The sequence below is a fragment of the Puntigrus tetrazona genome, chromosome 8 (assembly GCF_018831695.1).
Source record: "Puntigrus tetrazona isolate hp1 chromosome 8, ASM1883169v1, whole genome shotgun sequence".
NCBI classification, from domain to species: domain Eukaryota; kingdom Metazoa; phylum Chordata; class Actinopteri; order Cypriniformes; family Cyprinidae; genus Puntigrus; species Puntigrus tetrazona.
The window spans coordinates 12,781,250-12,806,950 of NC_056706.1; the positions used below are offsets into that span (position 1 = coordinate 12,781,250).

At 38.2% G+C, this 25,701-nt stretch overlaps 4 protein-coding genes across 5 annotated transcripts; 3 read left to right on the forward strand and 1 right to left on the reverse strand.

The window, feature by feature from the left end:
• Positions 1-307: 307 nt before the first annotated feature.
• prkar2aa (protein kinase, cAMP-dependent, regulatory, type II, alpha A) lies at positions 308-13,720 on the forward strand. Its single transcript, XM_043246826.1, has 10 exons — positions 308-566; positions 7,676-7,711; positions 8,497-8,633; positions 9,444-9,550; positions 10,348-10,501; positions 10,686-10,787; positions 10,957-11,031; positions 11,764-11,829; positions 12,197-12,335; positions 12,426-13,720. The coding sequence occupies exons 1-10, from the start codon at positions 308-310 to the stop codon at positions 12,548-12,550; spliced, it is 1,200 nt and encodes a 399-aa protein (XP_043102761.1). The 3' UTR covers positions 12,551-13,720.
• Positions 13,445-19,496, forward strand: LOC122350705 (N-alpha-acetyltransferase 80). Its single transcript, XM_043247391.1, has 3 exons — positions 13,445-13,452; positions 15,035-15,220; positions 18,516-19,496. The coding sequence occupies exons 1-3, from the start codon at positions 13,445-13,447 to the stop codon at positions 19,255-19,257; spliced, it is 936 nt and encodes a 311-aa protein (XP_043103326.1). The 3' UTR covers positions 19,258-19,496.
• On the forward strand, positions 16,037-23,266 carry hyal3 (hyaluronidase 3). Of its 2 annotated transcripts, none has more exons than XM_043246822.1 (4): positions 16,037-16,172; positions 19,957-20,888; positions 21,725-21,814; positions 22,008-23,266. In XM_043246822.1, exons 2-4 carry the CDS (start codon positions 19,959-19,961, stop codon positions 22,266-22,268), a joined length of 1,281 nt encoding a protein of 426 aa, XP_043102757.1. In that variant the 5' UTR covers positions 16,037-16,172; positions 19,957-19,958; the 3' UTR covers positions 22,269-23,266. The 2 variants fall into 2 exon arrangements, with proteins under 2 accessions (XP_043102757.1, XP_043102756.1); XM_043246821.1 differs by lacking the exon at positions 16,037-16,172 and adding an exon at positions 16,184-16,904.
• si:dkey-20d21.12 (uncharacterized protein LOC556245 homolog) lies at positions 22,678-25,353 on the reverse strand. The gene is made up of 4 exons (XM_043246844.1): positions 24,919-25,353; positions 23,926-24,072; positions 23,642-23,854; positions 22,678-23,264 (listed from the first exon to the last, which is right to left on the reverse strand). Exons 2-4 carry the CDS (start codon positions 24,056-24,058, stop codon positions 23,140-23,142), a joined length of 471 nt encoding a protein of 156 aa, XP_043102779.1. The 5' UTR covers positions 24,059-24,072; positions 24,919-25,353; the 3' UTR covers positions 22,678-23,139.
• Between the last annotated feature and the right edge of the window lie 348 nt (positions 25,354-25,701).

Consider the following 25,701-nt stretch of genomic DNA (forward strand, 5'->3'; position numbering starts at 1 on the left):
AGTATACTTGCCAAGAGATCTGTTGAGCAGCAGGAGGAGGAAACGGAGCTGTCAGCCTCTATAATCTACTGCTCGGCCTGATTAATTCCCACCTTGGGAAGCAAAAACCGAAGAATCTTATGTGTTGGGCTGGTTTCAGCTGACCTTTGCTACCAAATTTAACTAAGTCCCTCGCGAGATTTCTTGCGCTGCAACCCCGCTGCATGCACTGATACGGGAAAGACTCGATTTATATTTTTGTACCATAGTTCGGGAGCCGTTTAGAACAGGGTCAGATATCCGCACAAACCCCTACTACTGTTTAGACATGAGTATTGAGATTCCAGTCGGTCTGACGGAGCTGCTTCAAGGCTACACCGTGGAGGTGCTGCGCCAGAGGCCGCCGGACCTGGTGGAGTTTGCCGTGCAGTATTTCACCCGCCTGCGGGACACCAGGAGCCAGGACGGGTCCGGAGCCGCCTCCGCCGCCAAGACCGGGGGGAAGGGAGTGATGTTTGATGGCGAGCCGATGCAGACCGAGTCGAACGGCGACGAGGACGACGAGGACGATGACTCAGATTTTGAGCGTGAGTGCCTCTTTATTAAACGCGATTTATTACACCGACTGTAAAAGAGACGATATTGCTGTTTGCCTTTGTTTTAGTGGATGGTGTGTTTGCACGGTTAACGAGGGTGTCGGATTTTTCTTGCGATGGGCAACGCGAGGAATAGCCTTATCTAGGCTGTTTCCATGACACTCGCTCGAGCTCTCATCCACGGGCTTGATTGACAGAGTGACAAGTGGTATCCCCAGTTACCCGCGACGCATGCAGAATTAAGAAGGGCTAGACTGCACGCTTAATGGATTTGCATTAATATTGATGCACTTTCGTTTTTGAATAGAAATGGGATGCGTGTGTGTGTGTGATCGGGGTGGCGATGTTAGCCAATTCGTACTGTATGAATTGCTTGTATGAATGGATGCGGGCTGGCCATTGAGAATGCTAACAGGGATTTTTCATAATGGATAGAGGTGCGCTCGCGCACATCAAAGCAGCGCCTCTTTCCTTTCATGTAGAGCAGAGCGAGCAGCTGCGCTTTCCTAGTGGAAACCAAGCTGATTTCACTGGCAGACCTTTCTTAAAGTCAGCAGTTGTGAATTTATCCATTGAGAGAATTCAGGGGCCACGGAGGACAGTTAGGAAAGAAGTGCAGAAATGGATACAGGGATTATAACACCTGCCCAAATCGCTTAATCATATTTCATCAAGCCGCATAATGCAATGCCTGCCTGTGACTGAGTGGATTATGGCTTGTTTACAATGATTGTTTTTAATATTTAAGTATGTTATTGTTCTTGCAACCTTTTGCTAAATAGAATGGGGAAGTCCGTGCCTGTCTGTGTGTTAAATCTGATCTTAGATCATTTTGATTGTGCACTTTCAGTGGTTAGATTCTAGCAGGTACATCAGTCTCTTCTCACGATCAAATATGCATACTTTACTATATAATATGCAAAAATCCAAATATGCACAGTAAGTACATTTACATCCACTGTGATATCGAGGGTGCTTTGTCTAAGTGTACATGACAATTTAAAAGCAATTGTTCATAGAATTCTATTAGACTAAAGAATTTCCATGCAATTTTAAGAAAACAAATGTGTCTATTAAGCAAACAATGCTGAGTGAAACACTGCATCCAATGAGATTCTGAGGTGTACAGCCAGTTTCATATCCACAAGAGCTCTTGGATTCGTTAAGTATTAAATGGAGAAATGGAAAAAGTTGGAAATCTGAGCTGAGTGGCTCTTTTTCTAGTGCAAGTGTAGTTACCAAGAAAATTGTTGTTGTTATTCGACAACACCCAAGAAGATTATTTGCTGTCACTAAATTATTGGCCAGTGAACATCTGGATGATGGCACCGTGCCAGGATGGCAGATGTGCTATATCTGAGAATGTTTTCATATTTTAAATTCATATTCCTACAGCCCATTTAAATCAGACTCAACTTTATGCATACATCTTTCTGTATTTAATGCAATAAAAAAAACAACTTTTTGAGAAGCACAAATTTGATTTTGCTAGGAAAGATTTATAGTTTAATTATAATGTCAAATTCTGTATAATTTTATCTGCTGTATTTTTGCATATGTTTGCTTTTTTTGTGTTTGTTGTTGAATTATTCCAACTCAGCTTTTGCCATGAAGATGGCCTTAGATGCTGAGATGCCAATAAAAAGAAGCAATTACTATCACTCATGTGAATCAGTTAATTTGCCCATCAGCGTATCCATTCAGTGTAGCAGGTTTGGACTGAACAGCATGCAGAAGATAATGGAGGAAAGGAGGGCAGGATGGGTTCTGCGTGAGTTGTGTTGTTCCACAGCCGAGTTTCAGGGAACTGAGGAATCTAAAGCATGCTGGGGCATGGTTAAAGCATTAAGGACCGTCCCACCTTGATCTTTGTCTTTGCGTCATGCTGTCAAGAAAACATCTGCACATCATCACTATTGGCCTAGCAATGTATCATACAGGAAGTTTTGATAAATTTGACTTGCTTGCATATTCAAGTATTGTTGCTTTCTGTCAGAATTTAAATGCGTGATTGGGTAAAGTGTAGAATTGAAGAATTGCTGTAAGTAGTTTCAGATGTTTTGCTAACTTCCGCCACACTTAGAACCGAATTAGAGCGCCACCACTCTTCAGCCACATTGCCTCTCTACAAAAACCCCAACCCTGAACGCATGAAATAGACAAGCAGCAAGCATTTTTGATTGGTGTATAGTTGTTACAGACAATTTATGTCTGATATCTTAAATGCATACAGTTTAGAAAATATCTTTTTAAAGTTAAAGTGAAAGGAATCAGAGTACAATTAATGTGTAAAGTGCAAGTGCGTGTGTTTTATGTCCTCTGCCTGGAGAAGAGGGTACTCTTTGTTTTAAGCAGGATAAATAAAGTGGAACAGAGCAGTCTGCTGTTTTATGGACTCAGAGTCTACTCACACAACACAGCCACCTGCAGGTACTCTAACAGTCAAAGAACCTGTTTGTGCTCCTCACCGCTGCTGGGTTGCCTGTTTCATTGTGATTTAAGATACAAGCTGTAATATTATTGCATCATCTAAAACTCATTAGCGAGTGTGAACCTTTTTCACATTACAGGAATATGCAGAACAAGATCTTAAAAAAGGTAACTGTAATTTTTTCCGGCAGTTAGCATGTTGTCACAACCATAGCTCAGAAGGTGGTTTGACCTGTAGTCAAAACCGTGTTTTTGTGGTTTATGCAGCTTAAACATTAGTTTTAAAATGACTTCAACTTTACTAACTGTATTATGAATTGTTGCACTATTTATTTTAGTACATGAAACACACACACATTAATATATATTTCTTTACATGTATATCTAAAATGATATAGTCCAGTGAATCAAAACCAAACCAACCAGTTAAGTCACTCTGCGCCTATTTTACTACTTATTTTTATATCAAGTACATACGCAAGTAGTTAACTGGTTGGGCTGGTTTTGATTTAATGTTTTCACTATGAGAATGAAAAATATAAAGAGCATTTTTCACACTCTGTCTTCATCTTTATTTGGATTACATAAAGGGAAAATGAAGTATTACATGCTTTTGTCTTTATTGCAGGGCCTGTCACACATTGGTTATGCACATGCTTTTTGTATATATTCTTTCAATACCTGTTTTTAGTGTGCATGTATTGTTTGTGTGTTTTGTATGCCTGGGTGTGTCTATATCTGTTATTCTTTATGTTTGAGGTTTGGATAACAATCTGAACTTTAGCACTTCCTCTTTATATATATCAGCAAGAGGGTGACAGACTGACCCTGCCCTGTTTGTTCTTCCCACCCTGGTCATTGATTTCAGAGGCAGCATTATAGTGTGCTTGTAAGAGTTTATGAAGTATTAATAGCTAATCATATGCATTAAGTTATCACAGTAATTCTGTATTCTGAGTGCTTCAGTGATAGAAAATAAGTTAAGATGAAATGATATTGCTTTAAGAGTTTTAGACTGCTGTACTACACTCATGGCATAATCCATCCGTCCTTAGAGAAGTGCAGAGCTGTTCTTTCTTAAGACATCATTGGTAAGGCCAAAGGTTAAGCAGGATGTGGAAACCCTGCACATTATTGTCATTGTTGCCTACACTATTTTAGTCTCCAGTTAAATCTAATCATTAATGTCTTCTCTTTTTCCCACTCAGCAGAGTGGGACTCATCGTTCTGATCTCGTGTTTTTGCCAGATAATAGACAAACACCACACACAAGTTTTCCTTATAAGATGTTCGTAGGTCAGTCTGATTAGTGGTGGTGGTTCAAGGAGAGGAGGTCATTGGCGACTGGAGTGTAACCAACCGGTGAACTCCGTTTGCAAAGTGTACACTTTGATTGGACATGCCTTGACCTTCAGCTAGAACCACATAATACCTTATCAGCCAATCCAAGAGGAGTTGAAAGAACAGACAGTGACCTTGTCCAGTCAGGGTGCAGATTAAGCAGATGGATGGCCTTGTCTAATTAGAGCTAGTGCTGACCTTGCCTCTAATGTTCATATCATGCACACACAAACACACTTTTGTAGATTAATCTGCAGCAATGAACGATCCCTGTATTGTAGATGTCATTCATGCTCTCTCACTCCAAGTAACCAGTAAGGGGTTAAATCCACAGGCACAGAGCTAGACAGATCCACACTATCCACACTGCCTTATAAGGGCTAAAGGGGAGAGAGTCAGAAGGAGAAATGGAGCACTACACAAAGATAGACAAAGTTTTTAGAGAGTGCAGGGAAAAGAGGGGTATGGAGACATAGATTAATTGCTTACAGCAGGAAGGGGAGAGAGAGAAAATACAGCCAGCTCTGTAGTATACTGGGATTTTTGTTATAGGAACCTGCTTAAACCCCCGATGGGCAAGAAATAGCCTATTCATGAAAACATATTGCCACAAACAAGGTGTTTTTTCGAGTTATAAACAGGTTGTTTGAATTGTTATGGTCATGTTACATAGTGTAGTATGTTTTGTGATTTTGCAAATGTGTGGGCTCTCATACCAACTGTTTGCCAGTGTATAACCCATGTAGTTTTTAAATAAGGTTTGCTGAAGTTTTTGTTAGTTTTGTGTAAAATTTTTTGCAATACAATTAAGTAAACATTGTTTTTTTATGTGGTTTAATTAAATTAGCCTAGGATTCATAAAAATTGATGATTGAACACTGACACTAAATAAATTGTTACAGAAAACTTTCCACAAAAATATTAAGCAGCCAGCTGTTTCAACAATGATAATAGTATATGATGTTTCAGAATATAATTTTTTTTTTTAGCAAATAAATGAAGCCTTAGTGAGCATTAGAGACTTATTCCAAAAATTATTTTGTTTGTTCGTTTAGTATTGGTCATTATAGATATTGGTATATGTGACCCACACAAACTATAATGGTTGACTGGTTTAATCACTGGTTTAATATGTGTGTGTCTATTAGCATGTTGGTTGTTTATGTAAGTTGTGTCAGAGAAAGAACGCAAGTGTTTGTAGTTTAGATGCTGACTCTCACATGATAAGTGATTTTAGCTGTACCATCACAGAGATCACACACACATTCTGTTTACTTTTATAAATACTAGTCTCTCTCTTTTTTCCTCTGGCTAATATTTGCCAGCAATGAGAGAGCATGATAAGACTGGGTGCATGAGGATATCTAGAACGGCACAGAAAGAGATAAGACGACAAGACAGAACAACACTTAAGTTTTGCAATTCTTTGCAACATTCTTTGCAATGTTGTTTGTAGTTTCTGTTGCTCATACAAGTGATTAGAACAAACTCCTAAAGTTAAACTATTAAACTTTGGAATGTTTGTACTTGGGATGTAAATGCTGACTCAAAGACTAAACATGGGCAGAAAGTCCCATTGATTACATTGAAGGAGAGACTTAAACCAAAGACCTATGGACAAGAAAATAGTGAACCTAAGTGATTGAAAACATTACTTTTAGTTGCATCAGGAGGTCATGACATAGACTACCGTTCAATAGTTTGTTATTGGTACAATCTTTTAAAATGTTTTTTAAATGTCATGTAAAAACTGTGTATCTTTAAATTTCAACTGTAATATCTTTTGAAATAATGATTTATTCCTGTGATGGTAAAGCTGAATTTTCAGCAGTCATCATTCTAGGTTTCAGTATAACGATCTTTCAGAAATCATCAGATAAAAATTCCCCTCTAATTTACAGTTTGAATAAATTAAAGCTAACTGCAAAAAAATCTGAGCCATTAAACATGGTATAGTGTATTCTATCCTTAATATGTTGATCTGGTGCTCAAGTAACAGTGTTATGTTAAAATCAGTTGTGCTGCTTAATTTATTTGTGGAAATGATTCGTTGAATCAAATTCAAAAGAGTACCATTTACAGAAAAGAATAAAACAATTGCAAAGCCGTTGTTGTCAAAAACGGTCTCTATATTTGTCAGCTTGAAAAATTGCAACTGCAACGGAAATATGAGAAGCATGGTGAAGGGAAAGATTTTCAGTAAATAACATCTTCAATTACACGTCTGTTCTCCACACATGGCTATCATATGACTGCAGGAGACTTAGACAAGTTATGTGGCTGCCTTCTATGATACTCTAATTCTGCCTTTTTTTATCGTGTGTGTGTGTGAGTAAATGATGATAAAACTTTGGTTTCCATGTGAACTATCACTTTAATGATTTAAAATGGATCAACTGTGTATTCTTAGAAATATCACACTCACCCATTTTTCTTTTCCTTTTCTTCCTTCTTGTGTCACTGTCTTTTTCTTTCCCTTTTTCCTCTCTCTCTCTGGTTGCTGAGAGTGAGTGGGTGTGTATTTGGGGGCATAGTTGTCAGAGCAATGAGGAGGTCTTCCTTGTATTTTGTTGTCATGGCAACTTAGGCCACTTGATATCCTCTACACGTGAGGTTGAAGCACCCCATCTCCTGACACTTCACGCGCTCATGCACGCACTCATTTCTTTGAGTGCTCTCACAACATATCCATGCATTAAACCACCTTGTCTGGGCAACATGTGCACACACACACACACACACACACACACACACACACACACAGTGTTAAGTAATTTGCAAAGAGGTGTAAATCTGAAAGCTTATGTGTGAATCCCCACAATTCGACAGAATTTAACATGACCGTGCATGCCATGTATTACATAATACATATGTTATGTGGCAAGTTAATTATTGTAAAAATGCGTTCAAACATTTGAAAGTCTGCGTGTTTGTTTACGAGCAGAACTTCTCCTAAAGATCCCAAAAAGGGAGTGCGTATGTGAGAGAACGATTATTGCTAGTTTTACACCAAAGAGTTAATGGACTGATGGATTGTAACAGTGCCATGAGAACGAAGGAGGAGGAGTGTGTGCAGACCTGCAGGGCTCCTGAGAGTCGTGCTAGTGCACTCAGCTGTGATTGTACACACATAATTGCAATCTCCTGAAACTGGTAAAGCCTGTAGGACAGGCCTTTGACTGACCTTACCGAATATTTAACGCCCACACAGTTACTGAAGGGCACATGTGAGATTCGGAGACTGAATCGCTAATGTTGTCTGTGAGTCTGCGCCTCTCAGAATTTGAACAGTCATTAACTCTCTCTTGTGTCTTTCTCTCTCTTCACAGCTCCTCCCCCCAGCAGATTTAACCGGAGAGTGTCGGGTGAGTTCTGTTTGACGTCATTGCACTAATCATGTGGTTTAAAGTGTGTGTATGTGTGTGTGTGAGTGTCAGATAAGTGCTCTGCCTTTCCGTCATTTCCCTTCGTGTTTGTTTTATAGTAATTATGTAGCCGGTATTCCCACACATTCTGCCCCTTTCAGTGGTGTTCCAGTAAAAAGAAAAAAAAGAAAAAAAAAAAACATACACATACCTTTTAATGTGGAAGTTTGTGTCCTAAATCATTGTATGAAGGAATCTACATATGCTACCTGTCAATATAATTATTTCTTTCTTTCTTTATTTCTTTCTTTCTTTCTTTTTAACATCAATTTGTTTCTCCTTTTTTCTGAAAAGTACCTACACTACCATTAAAGTTTGGGCTGACTAAGATTCTTTGAAAGAAATCTCTCACCAAAGCTGCATTTGTTTGATCAAATTGATAAAATGTGTATTATTCCTGTGATCCAAAAGCTGAATTTTCAACAGCCATTACTCCAGGCTTTAGTGTCCCATTAATCTTCAGAAATCATACAAATATGCTGATTTGGTGCTTGAGAAACATTTATTATTAAGATTATTATTTTGAAAATTTCAAAACGCTAATTTTGGAAAAATTCAGACACAAACTACAACAAAATGTTATGTTTTCTATGTTCCTTCAATAATATAAATGGTTCATATTTTGGAGTCTCTGTCATTAAAAACTTTGAAACCCACATCAAGGGTTTTTCACTTGCATGTGTCTTTATGACGTTTGTCAAGTAAATAGTAATTTATTTTTATAGTGTGTGCGGAGGCCTTTAACCCTGATGATGATGAGGAAGACTCTGAACCGAGAGTTGTCCATCCAAAAACAGATGAGCAGCGTTGTAGATTACAGGAGGCCTGCAAGGACATTTTGCTGTTCAAGGCTCTTGATCAGGTACACACACACACACACACACACACACACAGATATGAGGGCTATAAAACTGTAAACAGACGCCATCCAGGGTGTATCACTCCTGTACTCCTGTCCAGTCAGTCAGGTTTGGTTTGCATGTGCGACTCATCCCACGTGTCTTACCTAAACCGCCACTGTCAGTTCATCATTTTAGAGGAACATATTGTTTAACTATAGTTCCTTGAACTGATTTGCATTGTTTATTTTCTGCTAATGTCATATAGCACGTCTGAATTGCACTCTGGGCAGTTGATAAATGTACTATGAAGCATTTGAAGACAAGAATGTGTAACCGGGTTTCCAAAATGGGAATATTTGCATTCCTTTGAATTTGTAACATTTGCAGATAAGAATGTTATTGTGTGTTATGTAGTGTTATGATAATGTTATAACATATTACATGAACGATGCCATGATACTAATATTTATAATAATTATAAGTTATATCCTGGAAGGCTTGTCAACCAACAAAAAAATCCCCAAAACAAATCAAATGATATATATTTTTATAAAAATGATGTCTATGTTCTCATAAATAGGTAAACATCAGTGTTGTTTTCTTTTCTTCATTCAGCATCTTGAGTGTTTGAGTGAGTTTTTAAGATGGTGTAGAATGTAGAAAAAAAAATGTTGCAAGCACTCCGTTCAGTTCTTTATCATGTGAACCCTAAGAAATGTACCTGTTTTTAAAAAATTTCCAGTAATTTATAAGTAATTTATAATTTTAAAAGTATATCCTTGCAGTGGATGCTAAATATTTACTGTATGGACTCTCTCTTTCTGGTATAGGAGCAGTTTTCAGAGGTGCTGGACGCCATGTTTGAGGTTCTTGTACAGCCACAGGATCACGTCATTGATCAGGGAGATGATGGAGATAACTTTTATGTAATTGAGAGGTGTGTATTTTTATGAACCGCTCTGCCAGAGCGTGTTTGTGATACTCTTGTACAGAAGGGCTGGTTTGTGGTACTTTAACAATTTGGCATATCTTTGATTACTTTGAAGCTCATTTATCTTTCAGTTGTTTCCTGATTCACGTATGAAAATCATGCTTAATTCAAGCATTTTATGTAAAAAAAAAACACAAACATTTTGCCCAATTCTGTTTTTAACAATAAATGCATTTACTGCTACTGGATACTTTATAAAAATATTTGTACTTGCACTGCATACTGTAAGGACGTGTAATTGTTTATGTTTGAATTGTTTAAATGTTAACATTTAAAAGCTGTAGTAACATTCATATTATATTAATATTAATAATATTAGCATTTAAAATGTATAGCCCCTGCTGATTTGAATTTAAGAATAGTATTATGCTAATCTTATATCAGTAATATAATATCCTCTGTCCAGATGAAAAGCACCTCTTAACCGCATGAGCTGCACTTCACCCGGCGCTGTGGCCATGCAAAAACTATATATGGTTATAACCTTTGTTGAAGTGGGCCTTTTGTCACTACTATAAAGTGGTGAATGTTCATTGTGCACAGACATTTATTTGATGTTCCCATTCAATTGTTTGTGCTTGTGTTTTTATTAATTATAGCAGTTGTAATCATGATGTGACTCGATTTGGATGATCACAAACCTTAACAATATTCCTTAAATTGACTGTCAATACCTATAAGTCAGTATGAATTAAATCGCTACAGCATCCGTAACTGAATACATGTTTGTTGTGTATTTGCAGGGGTGTGTATGATATTGTGGTACAGAAGGACGGGGTGGGCTGCTGTGTGGGTCAGTATGATAATAAGGGCAGTTTCGGAGAACTGGCCCTCATGTACAACACTCCACGTGCTGCAACCATCATTGCTAAAGAGGAGGGAGCCCTCTGGGGACTGGTGAGTGCTGAGAGAGAAAAGGAGCTGACAGAGCCTGTTGACATTAGTGTTCTGTAACAGCACCACCTTGTGGGCATGTGATTGAAACACTGAATGACTGCACCTTCACTTTAACCGAGCAGCGGTTTCATTGTATGTACAACTATGAAGTGTCACAAGAATAATTTCAGTATGTCTTCTTCAGGATCGAGCAACGTTCCGAAGACTCATAGTGAAGAACAATGCGAAGAAGAGAAGGATGTATGAATGCTTTATCGAGTCCGTTCCACTACTCAAATCGCTAGAGGTGATAAAATGATTGTACATTTATTCTATTGCATGACATGTTTTTAGCGGTTGCGTGAAAGTGTGTCAGGCAACACTGAATAAAAACCTTAGGATGAGATGATGATGAGAGATGCATATTAGACCACTAACTGAATGATCAAATACTTACCCTTCTTTCAATCTCCTAGATCTCTGAGAGGATGAAGATTGTCGATGTGCTGGGTGTAAAATCATTTCATGATGGAGAACGGATCATTATGCAGGTGAACTTTACGGCTGCCCTAAAAAAAAGGTCTTGAAAGTATATTAATGTCATTGGACATCAGCATAGATTTTAGTTCAATTATTTGAAAGACTACACATTTGAAACAAAAGCTTGGTTTCAGTGGTATAATAATAGGTATGTTATTCAAATTGAGACAAAGTATTGTGATGCCATCTGGTTATCAAGTGTTAACAGAACATTTTCCAAGTTATTTGTGATCTTTTGTTATTCTGCTGGAACACATGTCAAAATTAATAATTGATAGCTTATTTGAATTTCATACAGTACTCTCACGTAAAGCTATATTTGAACATATCAAATGTATGAATAATTCAAAACAAATTGATATAGTTGTGTGTGTGTGTGAACAGTATATATTTGCATGTGTTTACATTTATATATTTATATTCTTATATTTTGTATTCTACATATTTCATACATTTTTGTTTCTTGTCATATACTGTGCATTGTATTATTTAGGGCTACTGTGAATTCATCTGTATACATATAAGTTGCATTTACTTCGAGTCAGTGGATGGTGCCATTGAAAGTCTTGCTGTCCTCTGTTTAGCTCTCACACACTTGAAAAGCTACAGTGTGTCTGAAAGAACCAACAGACACAGCAGGTGTAATTATAGCGCTGTAATAATAGAGCAGAACTGAAGATCAGGACCCTGACTGATGCTATTGTATCATTAATCATTACTATTATGGGCTGCTCTATTACCAGGGCGATAAGGCTGATTGCTTCTACGTTGTGGAGTCTGGAGAGGTGAAGATTATGATGAAGAGCAAAGTGAGTTCATTCTTTTTCTCTTGCATTGTTAAATTTTACCTTTTAAGCTCCTTTTAATGTGCTGAAAAAAGTTCATTTTCCTTTAAAACATTTTAAACGTCCCAGATTAAAATTTGGATCATTCATAGACAATTTCTCTTTAAAAATCTGTGAATCACAAATAGAGTTTTGGGATGGGACTACATGTTTGGCATTGAGTTATTGCAGATATTCTAAAATGTGTGTGTGTGTGTGTTTGTTTATATATGTGAGTATATATGTGTGTGTGTGTGTGTGTGTGTGTGTGTGTGTGTGTGTATATATATATATATATATATATATTTATGAAGTTCAATAATTAATTTTCTCCCCAAATCCTTTGTCTCAGACAAAAGCAGACAGACAGGATAATGCTGAGGTGGAGATCGCTCGCTGCAGTAGAGGGCAGTATTTCGGAGAACTTGCTCTTGTTACTAATAAACCACGTGCTGCCTCAGCCTATGCTATAGGGGATGTCAAATGTTTGGGTATGTTTCTCTGAGTCTGTCTGACTTTGTTGCATTGAAATGTGCGCCGTGTGCTCCAACAATGTCACATGACTGATGTTTTTGTTTCAGTGATCGACATTCAAGCCTTTGAGCGTTTGCTGGGGCCCTGCAAAGAGATCATGAAGAGGAATATCGCCCACTATGAGGAGCAGCTGGTGGCTCTGTTTGGATCCAGTGTGGACCTGAGGGACTGAGACAGACTGGCCGTGCCTTACATACATGCATACACACATACACACACACACACACACACACACACACACTATACAACATATAGGTTATACACTCCCAAAACATTTTGTAGGCACACATTCCTTTTTATGTGCACATGTTCTTCAGCCAACACACTCACTCTTTCAAATCATACCTCTCTCACACACTCACACGCCTGATGTCATTGCGTCAGCTGCTCAGTACGAAATAGAAACATTACCAGCTCAACTGCTGTGACCCTGAACCAACCACAGCTTGGAGAGGACATGCACACACACACACACACACACACACACACATACATGCATACACACACACTCTCACACACTCTCTCACACACACTCACACATACATACACACACACTTACACCAAAAATTCCCAGCCAAGGACCCATCCTTTCTCATGGTCACTTGCAGTCACAACAAAGAAAATAGAAAAAGAGACGAGATAAAAGAATCTATGTTTAAACAAGAAAAAAGTTGATATCTTTCAATAAAAAAATGCAAAAAATCGCAAAAATTTAACATTTTAGAGCATTTTATGACAATGCAAAGCTTTGATAAACTTGTTTAAATATGACTTGTTTCCTTTCCCTGCTGTTGGTGCATAAAAGTTTTTGGTGGTATCCACAGTGACTGATTTTTCTCACTTAAACTCCACATGTTGTATTGATTAATGTATTACTATTATCATTATTATTATTATTACATATTATTTTTGTTGAAGGTTGACTCGCTGTTACACCACCCCCTAATTGGAGGATGCGAGGCAGAATCTAGTGGAAATTTTTCCCTTTAGTCTTTCTGAATGAGTCGTCCTGAAAAATAAATAAAGCAGACATTTTTGGTAACCTGCTGGGACTCTTATGTTGCGAATGTTCGTGTGAGTGAGTGTGAGTGTGTGTGTGTGTGTGTGTGTGTGTGAGTGAGTGTGTGTTGGAAGGTGCGGTCTGTAATTACAGGAACAGTGCCATTTAAATGTCAGGAATCAGTTTTGTGTTTGTAATCTTGAATGGAGACACCAGTGTTTTGGAACGGAGTGTTTTTTTTTTCTTTAGGGCGTTAGTTGGCTATTGTTAGTTGGTTATTATTGAGGGTTGGCTAGATTCAGCATTTACAGATTGTACTTTTAATAAACTTTGGATAAATCAGGGTGTCTGCTTTTATTTGGGGGTTAAATGTTTTTTTATAGGGAGAGGGTGTGGGGTGTAGTATTCTGAAGCATCTTTCATTATCATACATTTTTTGATATAAGATTGCATTTAATGACTAGTCAATTTAAATTTTTGTTTTCAAGTAAACAGTTAAGATTTTTATAATTTGTGAATCATTATTCCTGGCTAGACCAAGTAAAGCTAAAGTGCACATCATCCTACTGCCACCAGAACCTAGGAAAGTCACGTGAACTAGACATGAAAATGATCAGTCATCTAAATGAATCTCTGCAGTTCTGGCCATTGGGAACATCTGCTAAAGAAAACTAGTTCTGAGGTTCCTCTGGAGGTTTGAGAAGAGTCCATTCTAAATGTAGTACTGACTGGGTTGTTACATCAGTGAAAAAAATGTTGAAGGAAATGCACCCTTTATTGTTTACTTTATTGTCCACGAATACTTGGGGGTGAAATATTACATTGTTTTGCATTTTTTAAAACCTTTTGCCAGCTCTGAGACACTTTGCTTGGCGTTCCTGTGCTTTCCTTAGAAAAAAATCACATTTGTCACAATTCATTTGGGAATTCTGTATTTTGCTGCAGTGTTCACAAACATCTGTTTAGTTTTTAACGTGGTTCCAGTGTGTTCAGCTTTAAGATTTATTAAATGGGCTGTATGTTACATTTATAGTAAAATGAAATGGTTTGATTAACATACCTGTTGATCAAAAATGCCTTTAGGGATTTATTTTGTAGTTTTATTTTGTAACACTTTTAGATCAACATTGTATTGTCCTAATCTCTACATGCTTTTTTGGTAACTGATCAACCTTGTCTATAAGGAAGCCTATATGTATTCTATATAAGGACAAAATTGCTGAATTTGTTTCAGATGGGGTGTAGGCTCATTTATGCTGTGTACTGTATATTATATGTCACAGCTTGCTAAATTCACACAGGCCACTTCTAAATAATATCATTTCTAAAACATCTGGAACATAAGTAGTTATTGTCATCTATCAGCAAGATCTGAATTTTGTTGTCATATTTTAATTGTTAGCTTATGTGAGTCTTTGAATGTTACATCAGATGTTTTTTTAGGATCTCACCATGTGATTTAATCAAGACAACATCGCAAGAACCATTCAATTTCAGTTGAGTTTACTATGCCATTGAATGGCATTTAATGTACAGCGTTTTGCGAGCCATCGTGGCACGATATGTTCTTTATTTGAAATATGCATTTTGTTTCTGTGTGGTTCTGTAAGGTTTCTAGCAGGTGTTAACGGCGATTAACAAGCATTACTTGTGAAGAGCGGGGCTATACCATTCAATTCATTGGATTAGGGGGAATATATCCACCCCGCCCATCGTTTGTCAATCACTGTGTCGCAACCCCCACCACATCAATCATTTACGACTCCACGCGGCCCACCCGAGGCCCACCACAGCCCAGCAGACGCGTCAAGTACAACCGACTTCACCTGTCGCTTTCCAGAGGTATTCACATGAAACCGAAGCAGAAAAGCCGCTTTTTATCCCGGCGCGAGGAGAACAGCGCGAGAGACTATTCCGCGCTTTATACTTCGACGTCATTTAGAACGCGTCTTTTAAATGCTTTACGTTTTCTTTATGAAATCGCACAAAGAAGACGTGGATTTTCATTCATATTCTTAATGCCTGCGTCATACGTAATTGAATCGTCAACTTTGAAACTGAATACGTCTCAGAAGTATTTAAAGTGTTTAAAATATTCATCTAAAGTGAAATAAATGCATCTTCCCTGTTATAAAGTGGTTGCGTCCCCAACGTTTTTGAGCTATTCAGCGGAGAGGGGAAACAATATATTTTTTAAACTGGCTTGAATAGACGTCATTAATGTTATTCGTGACCACAAAACCAAGGTCACGGTGGTCGGATAAGAGTCGGGTAAATACGTGTTCTATTAATATATGGTTTGTTAGGATAGGACTATATTTGGCCGAGATGCAACTATTTGAAAAAATGCAAAAAAAAAAAAAAAAAACCCTGAGAAAAATAAGGTCCCTAGTAATGCATAGTAGTAATCAAGAATAAAGTTTATTTAATTTTTATATATTTGCGGTAAGAAAAAAATTTCTAGGATATCCACATTCATGGAACACTTAATATCCTGAGGATTTTTGCTATAAAAGAAAAATCGATAATTTTAAGCTCTACAGTGGATTGTTGGCTATTGCTACAAATATACCGGTGCTGCTTACGACTGATTTTGTGGCCCAGGGTCACATTTAAGCAGCGGAGCACTGCAGGCTTACAGTGTTTCCAGAATATCCCCGCTGATGTGCTCGTGTAGGAGCTGGGTTTGTCCGGCAGGCGGCAGTAAACCGACTCGCGCTCTTCCGTCTGCTTCACTAGAAGAAGAGGGAGATTCAAACGACAGCTGCTGTGACAGCGATAAAGTTACCAGCATGTAGGTATCGCAGATAAGAACTGATATAAACTAAATCCGAAATAAACCGGGGTCCATGGGTCTCTTACACGCATTTGAACGGGAATCGTAACCTCTCGCGGTGTTTGTCCGTTTACGCGGTCACTTCTCTGACTTGCGGTGTGTGGTGTCGCGCTCGAGTGTCGAGGCATGCCGTTAATGTGCTTTAAAAACAGACAAGTCTTTAGTAATTCGTTTTATGATCAGCAGCTGCTATATTTAGGAACGTTGAATTAGACTCCGTTCATTGCCCGTTAGAGAGTGGCGTGGATTAATTATTTGAGTTTTACTTGAGCTAGAGAAAATGTGTATTTCTGTGATCAGTCTGAATGAAAGATGCATGGCAAAGTGCAGATGATCTCAACTGATTTGAAAAAAAAAAAAAGCCATTAATCCACAAAGAAGTAAACTGACAATAGCTTTAATGTATCTACATATTAGGGCCTGTAAACATTTATATTTCAAGCCTGTCGAAAAGCCACACACTTCACATCAGCGTTTCACACTTGGCCTGGTAAAGTCATGAAAGCTGTTTCCTTTCATGACTGACAGTGCTAAATACAAGAGAATGATCTAAACTGACCCCAGGCCAGTGTTAAAGGAAATCTACTAAGAAAGAGAACTTAAAAGTCTTGTTTCCTGATTTTGAGCCTCAGTTGCATGAACATAATTTTGAAACATTAACTGCCAGTTCTGTCTCTCTAAGCACAGCAGGTGAGGCTGCTTAATTTCTTTCTTTTATTTTTTTTTTTTTTTACAGATTTGCGTTTGTATTTATAACGGGTTTATGATGGTTTATGTTGGCACCCTTAGTTCTGGGTTTGCATTCTTTAGTCCAGTCATGCTTCTGTGTTTGGTTTTATCAAGGGAAATGATCATTTATTTACATTTTCCGTTTATGCATTTAGCAAATTATTTTATTTAAAGTGATTTACAAAAGAGGAAGCCGAGAACATTTAGTTCCGGGGTTTATTAGAAAACTATTAGAAAGCAAGCTAGTGAAGTGGAGAGCTGATAACAACTACCATTTCTTTCCTTTTGTGTACTGATCTGTGGACATTCTTGGAAATTGCAAAAATGAAATGTAAAATATCCTTTAAAATGACAGTTTGTTTCCTCAGTTTTCTGTGGATCTCATTTGCAGTCTTTAACACCTGTATTACATTTTATTTTATTATACTGACCGTGGCCTACCCTGCTCAATACGTGCATTGAAACACCTACTAGAACTGAAGGGATATTTCCACAAAAAATATACAATTCTGTCATTTACCCACCCTTGTGTGTTTCCAAATTTGTGGGACATAAAGAAGATATTTAGCTAAATATTTCCCCATTCAATGTATATATTCCATATATATATTCTTTTAGGTTTCACAGAAGAAAAAAGCATAGGTTTGAACTTTAATCCCTTTAATATTTGTGCTCTATTCACTTGCATCTACACGGAAAAAGCAAAGTACATGCAAAGATGTTTTAAGCTATTTAGTGACAAAGCATGTCTAACCTGATCTTATAGATAACCTATATTAACATATATATTATATATGTTTGTGTCTTTGGTTCTCTTATTTTCTAAGCTATATTTGACATTAGTATGATGTCCAAGTGGTACAGCAGGAATCACACATTCACACCACAGCTTCCTCTGCTATTTTAACATCAGATAAAAAAAAAAAAGTTTTATTCTTGCTATCAGAAAAAGACCACTAATGAAATAGGCTGCCACTTTTGTTTCTTGCATGTTGCTTCAGTGATGTGAATTACGTACAATGTCAGTCTACCTTTTTATTAATGTAGCTTTTGCCTTTGAAAATGACATGTGGAAGTGATGGTGAAGAAAACGGCTGGGTGTTGAAAACTCAGCTGTTGCAGCAAGTAACAGAAGTAACTGTGTAAAAAAAAGAAAGAAAAAAAATGTTAATTTTTTTTTTTTTTTCTTCTTTTTTTTAAAATCAACTGGATGCTACTCTTCTGTTTTGCATGGCTCTTAACAGAGGAATGTTTTTTGTAAAATCAATTAAAAGTACAATTCTGTCATTATTTACTCAACTACACATTGTTCCAAACCTGGATAAGGTTTACTCTGTGGAATACAAAAGAAGTAACTTCAAATAAAATTCAGTACAATAAAAGTCAATGGGGTTCAAAACAATATTGTATTATGCTGAAAAAATAATGCCGGTTTGGAACAATATGAGGCTGAATTAATAACAAACTCCCATAAAAATGAGCAACTAATGACTTCTGAGATGTTCATTCAGGTGTTGATAAAAAACAACACTTACTGGCCCCTGTTGACCCCGTCCCTTGGCGTGTGTGCAGGTGTGATGGCGACATCAGCTGCGCAGTCGTTCGAATCGAACCTCTTCACGAGCGCTGGGACCTCGTGGAGGTGTGTGCGGAATTACTTAATACCCAATGGCAGCGCATCATGGGGGCGCGAGTCCACTCGCTCCGTCAGTCGAGCCACGGCTATCCGGTGTGTCTCCTGCTGCTGAGCGGAGAAAGGCGGAGTCGGGATGAGAAGCTAATAGGCCACGCCCGCTTGTCCCGCGTTCTAGGGAGCCGTAGTCTGTTTGTGGAATCGGTTGTGGTGTGCAGCACATTACGAGGGAAGGGTTACGGCCGTATCCTAATGGAGGGGGTTGAACGGTATGCCAAAGGACGCGGCTGCACCCGGTTGTGCCTAACCACCCACGATAAGCAACACTTTTACGCCCATCTTGGGTTTGTGCTGTCCAAACCCGTCCAAAGTGTCGGAACGCTGGCCTCCTTCATGCCCATGGAGCTGCTGCACAAGTTCTGTAGAAGCACAGAGAGCGAGGACGAAGAGAGGAACAGTGATGCAAAGTTTAACAATCCTGCACCGTCTATTTTACCTCCTCCTCCGCCGCCACCACCTCCTCTTCCACTCTCCGGTCCACCTCCTCCTCCCTCTAATTTCGCTCCTCCACCTCCTCCTTGTCCTCCGTCATCCTTGGCTCCAGTTAATCAGACTCTGGAGCAAACACCGTACACCGATAACAGAGGGCTGCCCATCTTCTGGATGCACAAGGACATCTGAGACTCTACAGTCCTTCTGGCTGTAATTATTCAGGGATACACAAACACAATGTTTACGGGACAAGAGGGATCTGATTCAAATGATGTGACTCCGAATGTGCCTTAATACCAAAGTTTACCTTGTGTTTTAATTACTATTTATTTCATTTTTTAAAAAAGTCACTGAAAGGTAGATCTTTATCACACCCCTATAAAATTAATGTCACTGCTGCTTTTGAAGTGTTTTATCAAAATAAAAAATTCTGTATCTATTCAAGTGTTGTGCTTGTCGTTCCGTATCAGATTTGAGGTCGGGTATATATGTGGGGTCAATAATTTAATTCCCCCTGTACCGTGTCGGAAAACGAGTCTATAGCCTTCAGAGGGGTTAGCACGCGTCTTCTGAAGCAGATTGAATAACGGACTTCCGGCATCATTTGGTTTTTAACCACAATGTCTCAAACTTGTGCAAACAATATGTTTTCATGAAAACGTAGCACAGCAACATGTGTCACATGTCTAACCTGGATAGAGACGATAGTCCAAAATCTCTACTGGTTAATCATATCGTCTACCTCTAGTGATCAGGCAATCATAGTTATATCTCAAACCAGTTTTAGAGCACAAGATGTCCTCCCAGTATAGTATGAACTTTACATAGCAAGCTGAAGTACACTTCTTTCAAATATGCATGTCACTAATTTGTGTGTGTATTTCACAGGCATGAGATCATCCGTTCCCCATCTCATCCTCACCTTAGCCCTGTCACTTTATTTGTCTCCCATCGACCCTGTTCAGAATACGGTTGATGGGGTGGAGCCTGTTATCGATAGGCGTACTTTTTCAGTGATCTGGAATATACCAACAGCTCGGTGTCAGCGACGATATGGAGTCTCCTTGCCGCTGCGCCCGTTCAACATCATTCATAACTCACAGCAGAGATTTCAGGGTCAAAATATGAGCATATTTTATCAGCGCCGTCTGGGCCTTTACCCCTACATCAACCGTCAGGGTTCAAAGGTCAATGGTGGCCTGCCTCAACAAGGATCCCTGATGGCTCACCTCTCATTGGCCGAAGAGCAGCTCAGTGAAGTGCTGAGACGCACATTCAGTGGATTAGCCGTGTTAGATTGGGAAGCATGGCAGCCCATATGGATGTGGAATTTTGGGACAAGAACTGTATATCGGAAATTTTCTAAAAAGCTGGTGAGGTGGGAACATCCAGATATGTCAGAGGAGAAAGTGAAATCCCAGGCGAAGGTGGAGTTTGAATTAGGAGCAAGATTGTTTATGGAAGAGACTCTGCGCCTTGGTGTTCGCCTCTGGCCAGAGGGATTATGGGGATTTTATGGGTTTCCCAGTTGCTATAACAATCACGGCCAAGGACAGAGCGGGTACACGGGGCAGTGCCACAATGGAACAGAGATTCTGAATGACCGGCTGGCGTTTCTATGGCAACAGTCTACCGCCTTGTATCCCAGCATTTATTTGTGGCGTAAGCTGGCCGGACACGCAGACGCTCAACTCATGGTGAGACACCGTGTACTTGAGGCTCTCCGAGTGGCATCCCAGCATTCATCTGGCACTGAAGCACTTCCTGTTTTTCCCTATGCCAGGCTGGCGTTCACACACACATTGGTCTTTCTGAATCAGGTACCTCTTGACAATTTCCACATGGTGTTTTTTTTACATCGTGCTTGTTCTGAGCTTGTTCTGCATTAGTGGGCTCTTCACCTCTACCCAGAATAGATCTAGAAAGAGGAGGGGTTTAAATTCTGAGCTTGTGCCCAACACAGCCACCTATTGTTGCGGTTACTAACCTCCTCACTCAAGGAGTGATAGAGTGAATTAAAAACTATTCATCTATAAAAAACCTTTTTTTTCTATTTAAAAAAAACTCTACATTTAAAAAATTTATAATGTAAATTATAATGTAATACATAAACTCAACAGCATCATAAAATTATTAATTTGACAAAGTCTGTGTAATTTATTTAAAATATAACGTTAAAATGTCAAAAGTTATCAGTATGACCAAAATCCCTATTCCAACCTGTGTAATGTTATGTAAATTTATATTAGTAATGCTGGTTTATATTAACATATTTAAATTAGATTCTTTTTCTTTTAATATTTAGTTATTTTATTATTTAATTTATATTTTTATTTCAGTTTGAATACTTTTTGTACTTCAAATTAAAATTTCTTTCAGTTGGCCAGGCAACTGAAAAAAGAATATTTTTTAATGGTTGCAAAAATTTTGCTGCACTTACGAAAAACAAAAAAAAACACATTTTCTTTTAGTTTTTCTTCTAATGTTTATGTATTTGATTTGAGCAAAAATCAAATAGAAATATTCAATTAACAGAAATGTTTTAATTAAATCTTATAATAACGGAAACAGAATGTATGTTTCAAGCTTACAGTGTCCTAATTCAAGCTAATCTTTTTAAAGTACATTCTTCTGTGTTTGTGTTTTGTCTTTCCAGACGGATTTGGAGCACACACTAGGTGAGAGTGCTGCTTTAGGGGCTGCTGGAGTCGTGTTATGGGGCGAGCTGAGTTTTGCAAAGTCTGAGGTCAGTAGGCCTAAGTAAACCTAACTGTATTTTTTAGAATCCTGATTTACCTTTGTGTGATAACCTAATCCTCTCTATAAGTCTAAACACTGTCAGTACGCAAACTGAAAGTGCATAATATTCAATATTAGACGTAGCACGTATCTTTTTACTCATTGCTGCAGCTATAATATATATGTTTGCCTTTCTTCAGCGGCAGTGCACTGTCCTGCACGATTACATTAGCTCAGTATTGGGAGAGTATGTCGCCGCCCTGCAGGCCGGTGTGAGGAACTGCAGCAAGAAAGTGTGTAACAACCAGGGCCGCTGCGCTCGACGAGACCCTCACTCAGGTTACATGATCCCTCTACACGGTACCCGTGAAGATCTTCCGCTCAGTGACATGAGGTCAAAGTTCAAGTGTGTCTGTTATAAAGGATGGAGTGGAGAACACTGTGAGCAAACAGTTTTTTAAGAACAAATGTGGTTTTCTGATTTGCATTCAGTCAGGATTTTTTAAATAATTTATAAGCAGTTAAATCAAACCAACCAGCTACATAACACATTTTTATTTGAATTAAATAATCATTTGATAAGTGGACTGAGGGTATGAGCACTAAAGAAGTCTTTTATGATGATTGGCTTTGATTCTTTGCAGAATCATGAGTAATGTATAAAAATTCCCTTTTGAGAAGATGAATAGGATTTTTGAAATATACTGTTGAAATATAACCCCACAGAGGAAAAGCTACTTGTTGTATTTTTGATGAACGATTTGATTTTTTTTTTCCATTTGGAAAAATGTCCACATGTAAATCTTTCAAAATAAAACCAGGACCAGAAATGTAGTAACACTTTCATTCATATTTATTCTTATTTTAAAATTCCTATTTTTCCTCATTAAATAGAATGTCATGGTCTATATAATTATTTACAATCATTCAGCAGTCGCTCAAAAAGCTTACCATAAGTAATGTTCTTGCTCATTCACTCCATTTTTGGAGTGATAATTAAGTAAAATATAATAACGGGTATGATTATTTACATTTTTTCATATTTCATAGTGTTTTATGCTTATGTTTGCTTTAGTGAAACTAATATAGCAAGTTGCAACTGTACAAATCAGTGCTGGTGAAAAGTCAATTAATTAATACACTGTTTTCCAGGTACACTGCACAAAAATCAGGAGGTTAAGTGAATGTTTTTGAGCAAGATATTGGATTCCAGTGGAGCAATAGAAGTCCTTAAGACCAAGAATCACACGTGTTGCTGTGAAGTAATCGTGCTCTTCTCACAGTGCAGTAATGTTTCTCCTGTGACTTAGTGTTCAGATATTTTTGTTATGGTCACTGCTCTGTGAGATTAATGTGCAGCTTTTGCAGCTCTTGTAAAAGTTGGGAGATTTCTTCAGCCGTTTCCTTTTTCTGTTTCACCATCTCCAAAAGTGCGTGGAGAGCACTGCTCTGCTGGACTGGAGGGTTAATAACAGAAAACACATTATTTGATGAAAACGATTAGGCAGATTATTGTTTTGGGATCAATATGTCAAAAAAGCTCAGTCGACAACATTAGTGGAATAATGATAATTACAGTATGTGGAAACGAAAATGATAAACACTGCAGTTAAACTAAGGACCAGAAATGTATTCCAGCTTCAAAAACAACACTTTAGACAATTTAGAGGACATCTGGGAATGTTATAGTTCGGCAAGAGAACGCAAACGTATTGAAATCAAGATTAGGCCACAAAAGCTGTCACTGGACCTTGACTACAAGTCAAAGCCAAAACACTGCTTTCATTTGAGCCTTAAAACGTTAATTTCAGATTTAACAAGCAGACCGTCTCACCTAAAAAACTGAAGATAAGAATGAGAGTAAGCAGGAACGCAATAATGGCTGCACATGCTAAAATATAGCGCCGCCCAGTGGAAGTGCATATGTCATTCAGTCTGCGCACGCAGGGCCTTCTCGCTGGTTGACCTGTTTGATAGACAACTCCCCGATCTTGAATCTGAAGATTCCCGTTGGAAGTAGGAGGTGGTGGACGAGGCGGCTGAACACCTGCCAGCGAAAAGTGGGTTAGAAACCAGTGACGATTTTAAAGTCGCACGGTCTCTGACGTGAATAAATACCTTTGCTGTGCTGTTCAGAGTGTGTGCGGTGCAGGTCATTGATGGAGTCGACGGAATGGAGCTCGATCTCTGTCAGGTCACGCTCGCTGACACGAACAAAAGCTGGAGGAGGAGGAGGAGGAGTGGACTTCATGATCACTCCTACCACTGATAAACACACAGACAGAACACAAACCTGAGTGAAAGATTCAAAACTATATATTGAAACCACTCTTCAAGTGGATTTAAACCCTTATGAATCTCTGTCTTCTGTGAAATACAAAAGAAGAAATGTTGCGCTAATTTTTCCATGCTATTGCAATGAATGGAGAATGGAGACTTCAAAAAGTATAAAAAGCACCATGAAAATGATCCAAACGAAAGACTTTTGTCAGAATTTAAGTCATCCAGTAACTAATTAAATGGGACAGAGCAAGGAAACCAGTCTTCAGATTTACCCTTTTTGTGTTTCCCTTAAGAAAGTCAGGGCTACGTTTTTTTAGATAAAATAGGTGTGAAGAAATTATGCCAGTAAAGACATTTATGTGATTAACTTTTCCCATCACGTGATTGGATGCCAAATTAATGGCAAAATGGCTTTACTGATGTTAAATGCATCGCATTTGCATAAGTGTGAGGCTAAAATTATCTCATACGTTTTTCCAACTTTGATGCATGACTACAAGTCTGGTAACAGTAGCATTATTAAATATCCACGCAAATAATAATACAAATTTATTTGGTACTATTCACCACAAAAAACAAACAAACTCTTTTCAGCCCCCTACATATATTAGATAAACAGGTAAACAGGGCATTAATCATATTTTTAAAGAAAAACAGAAAGCAGGTGATTAGATGAATTTTGGCGAAATAGACTGAAGTAAAAGCAAAAGCAGGTAATCTCATATCAACTGTAGGATGTCTCTACTATGGCTCAAATACACACTAACAACGGAAAATCGTTCCTTAGTCGCTACCTCTTGATGCCAGTGCCCGAGTATATTTACTTACCCTCGGATTGTGTTTTTATAAAACGCTGGTAGACGTCTGTGCGTCTTTGTGTTGTAGACAAACGCAGTTAAACCACTGTGAACGGTCTTCTCGTAGGGTCCGTCTCGTCCGCCTGGCACCTCTGCCCCTAAACACAGCTCAAAATCCCCAGACCCAAAATAGCTACTGCCTCATGGACCAGAAGAACGGTTATTTATAGATTTGGGGCCAAACAATTATTCAGTTAACGTTACATGCACATTTTGTGTGTACTGTGATTGCAGGCATTAAAAGTACGATATCGAAAAAAATGGCATTATATGCTAAATGAATGTGTTGTTACATCCATTATTTCTTAACTGGTCTTTGGGTAATATAAAAACTACGACATGAATAGTTAACTTTTTCTTACAAACTACGCGAAAATGTTTTGTACGCTAGCTAGCCTTGGCGACTGAGTACGGATTCTTTTTCGGGTCGTGTGTGTGATCGATTCCTGAACGAATGACTCGTATGAGTCGGTTCCTTTTTGTGAATCTGCAGCACGACCAGCGTAATCTGATTCTCGAGTGAATGAAGCCTTTCACAATGAACGCGAAAATTACGACGAATCACAACGAAAAGTTAACAAATAGTATGTTCATGAAAATTAAATTAGTATTTAATTTTGTTTTATTTATTTATCATATTATTTGTAAACAAACTAAGGCAGTGATAAAGTTGGATTTTTATAGCTTTTATTAATTGCACTGCATTCAAAATACACATTTTATCAGTTCATCTAAATGCTTAAAAAGATCAAAT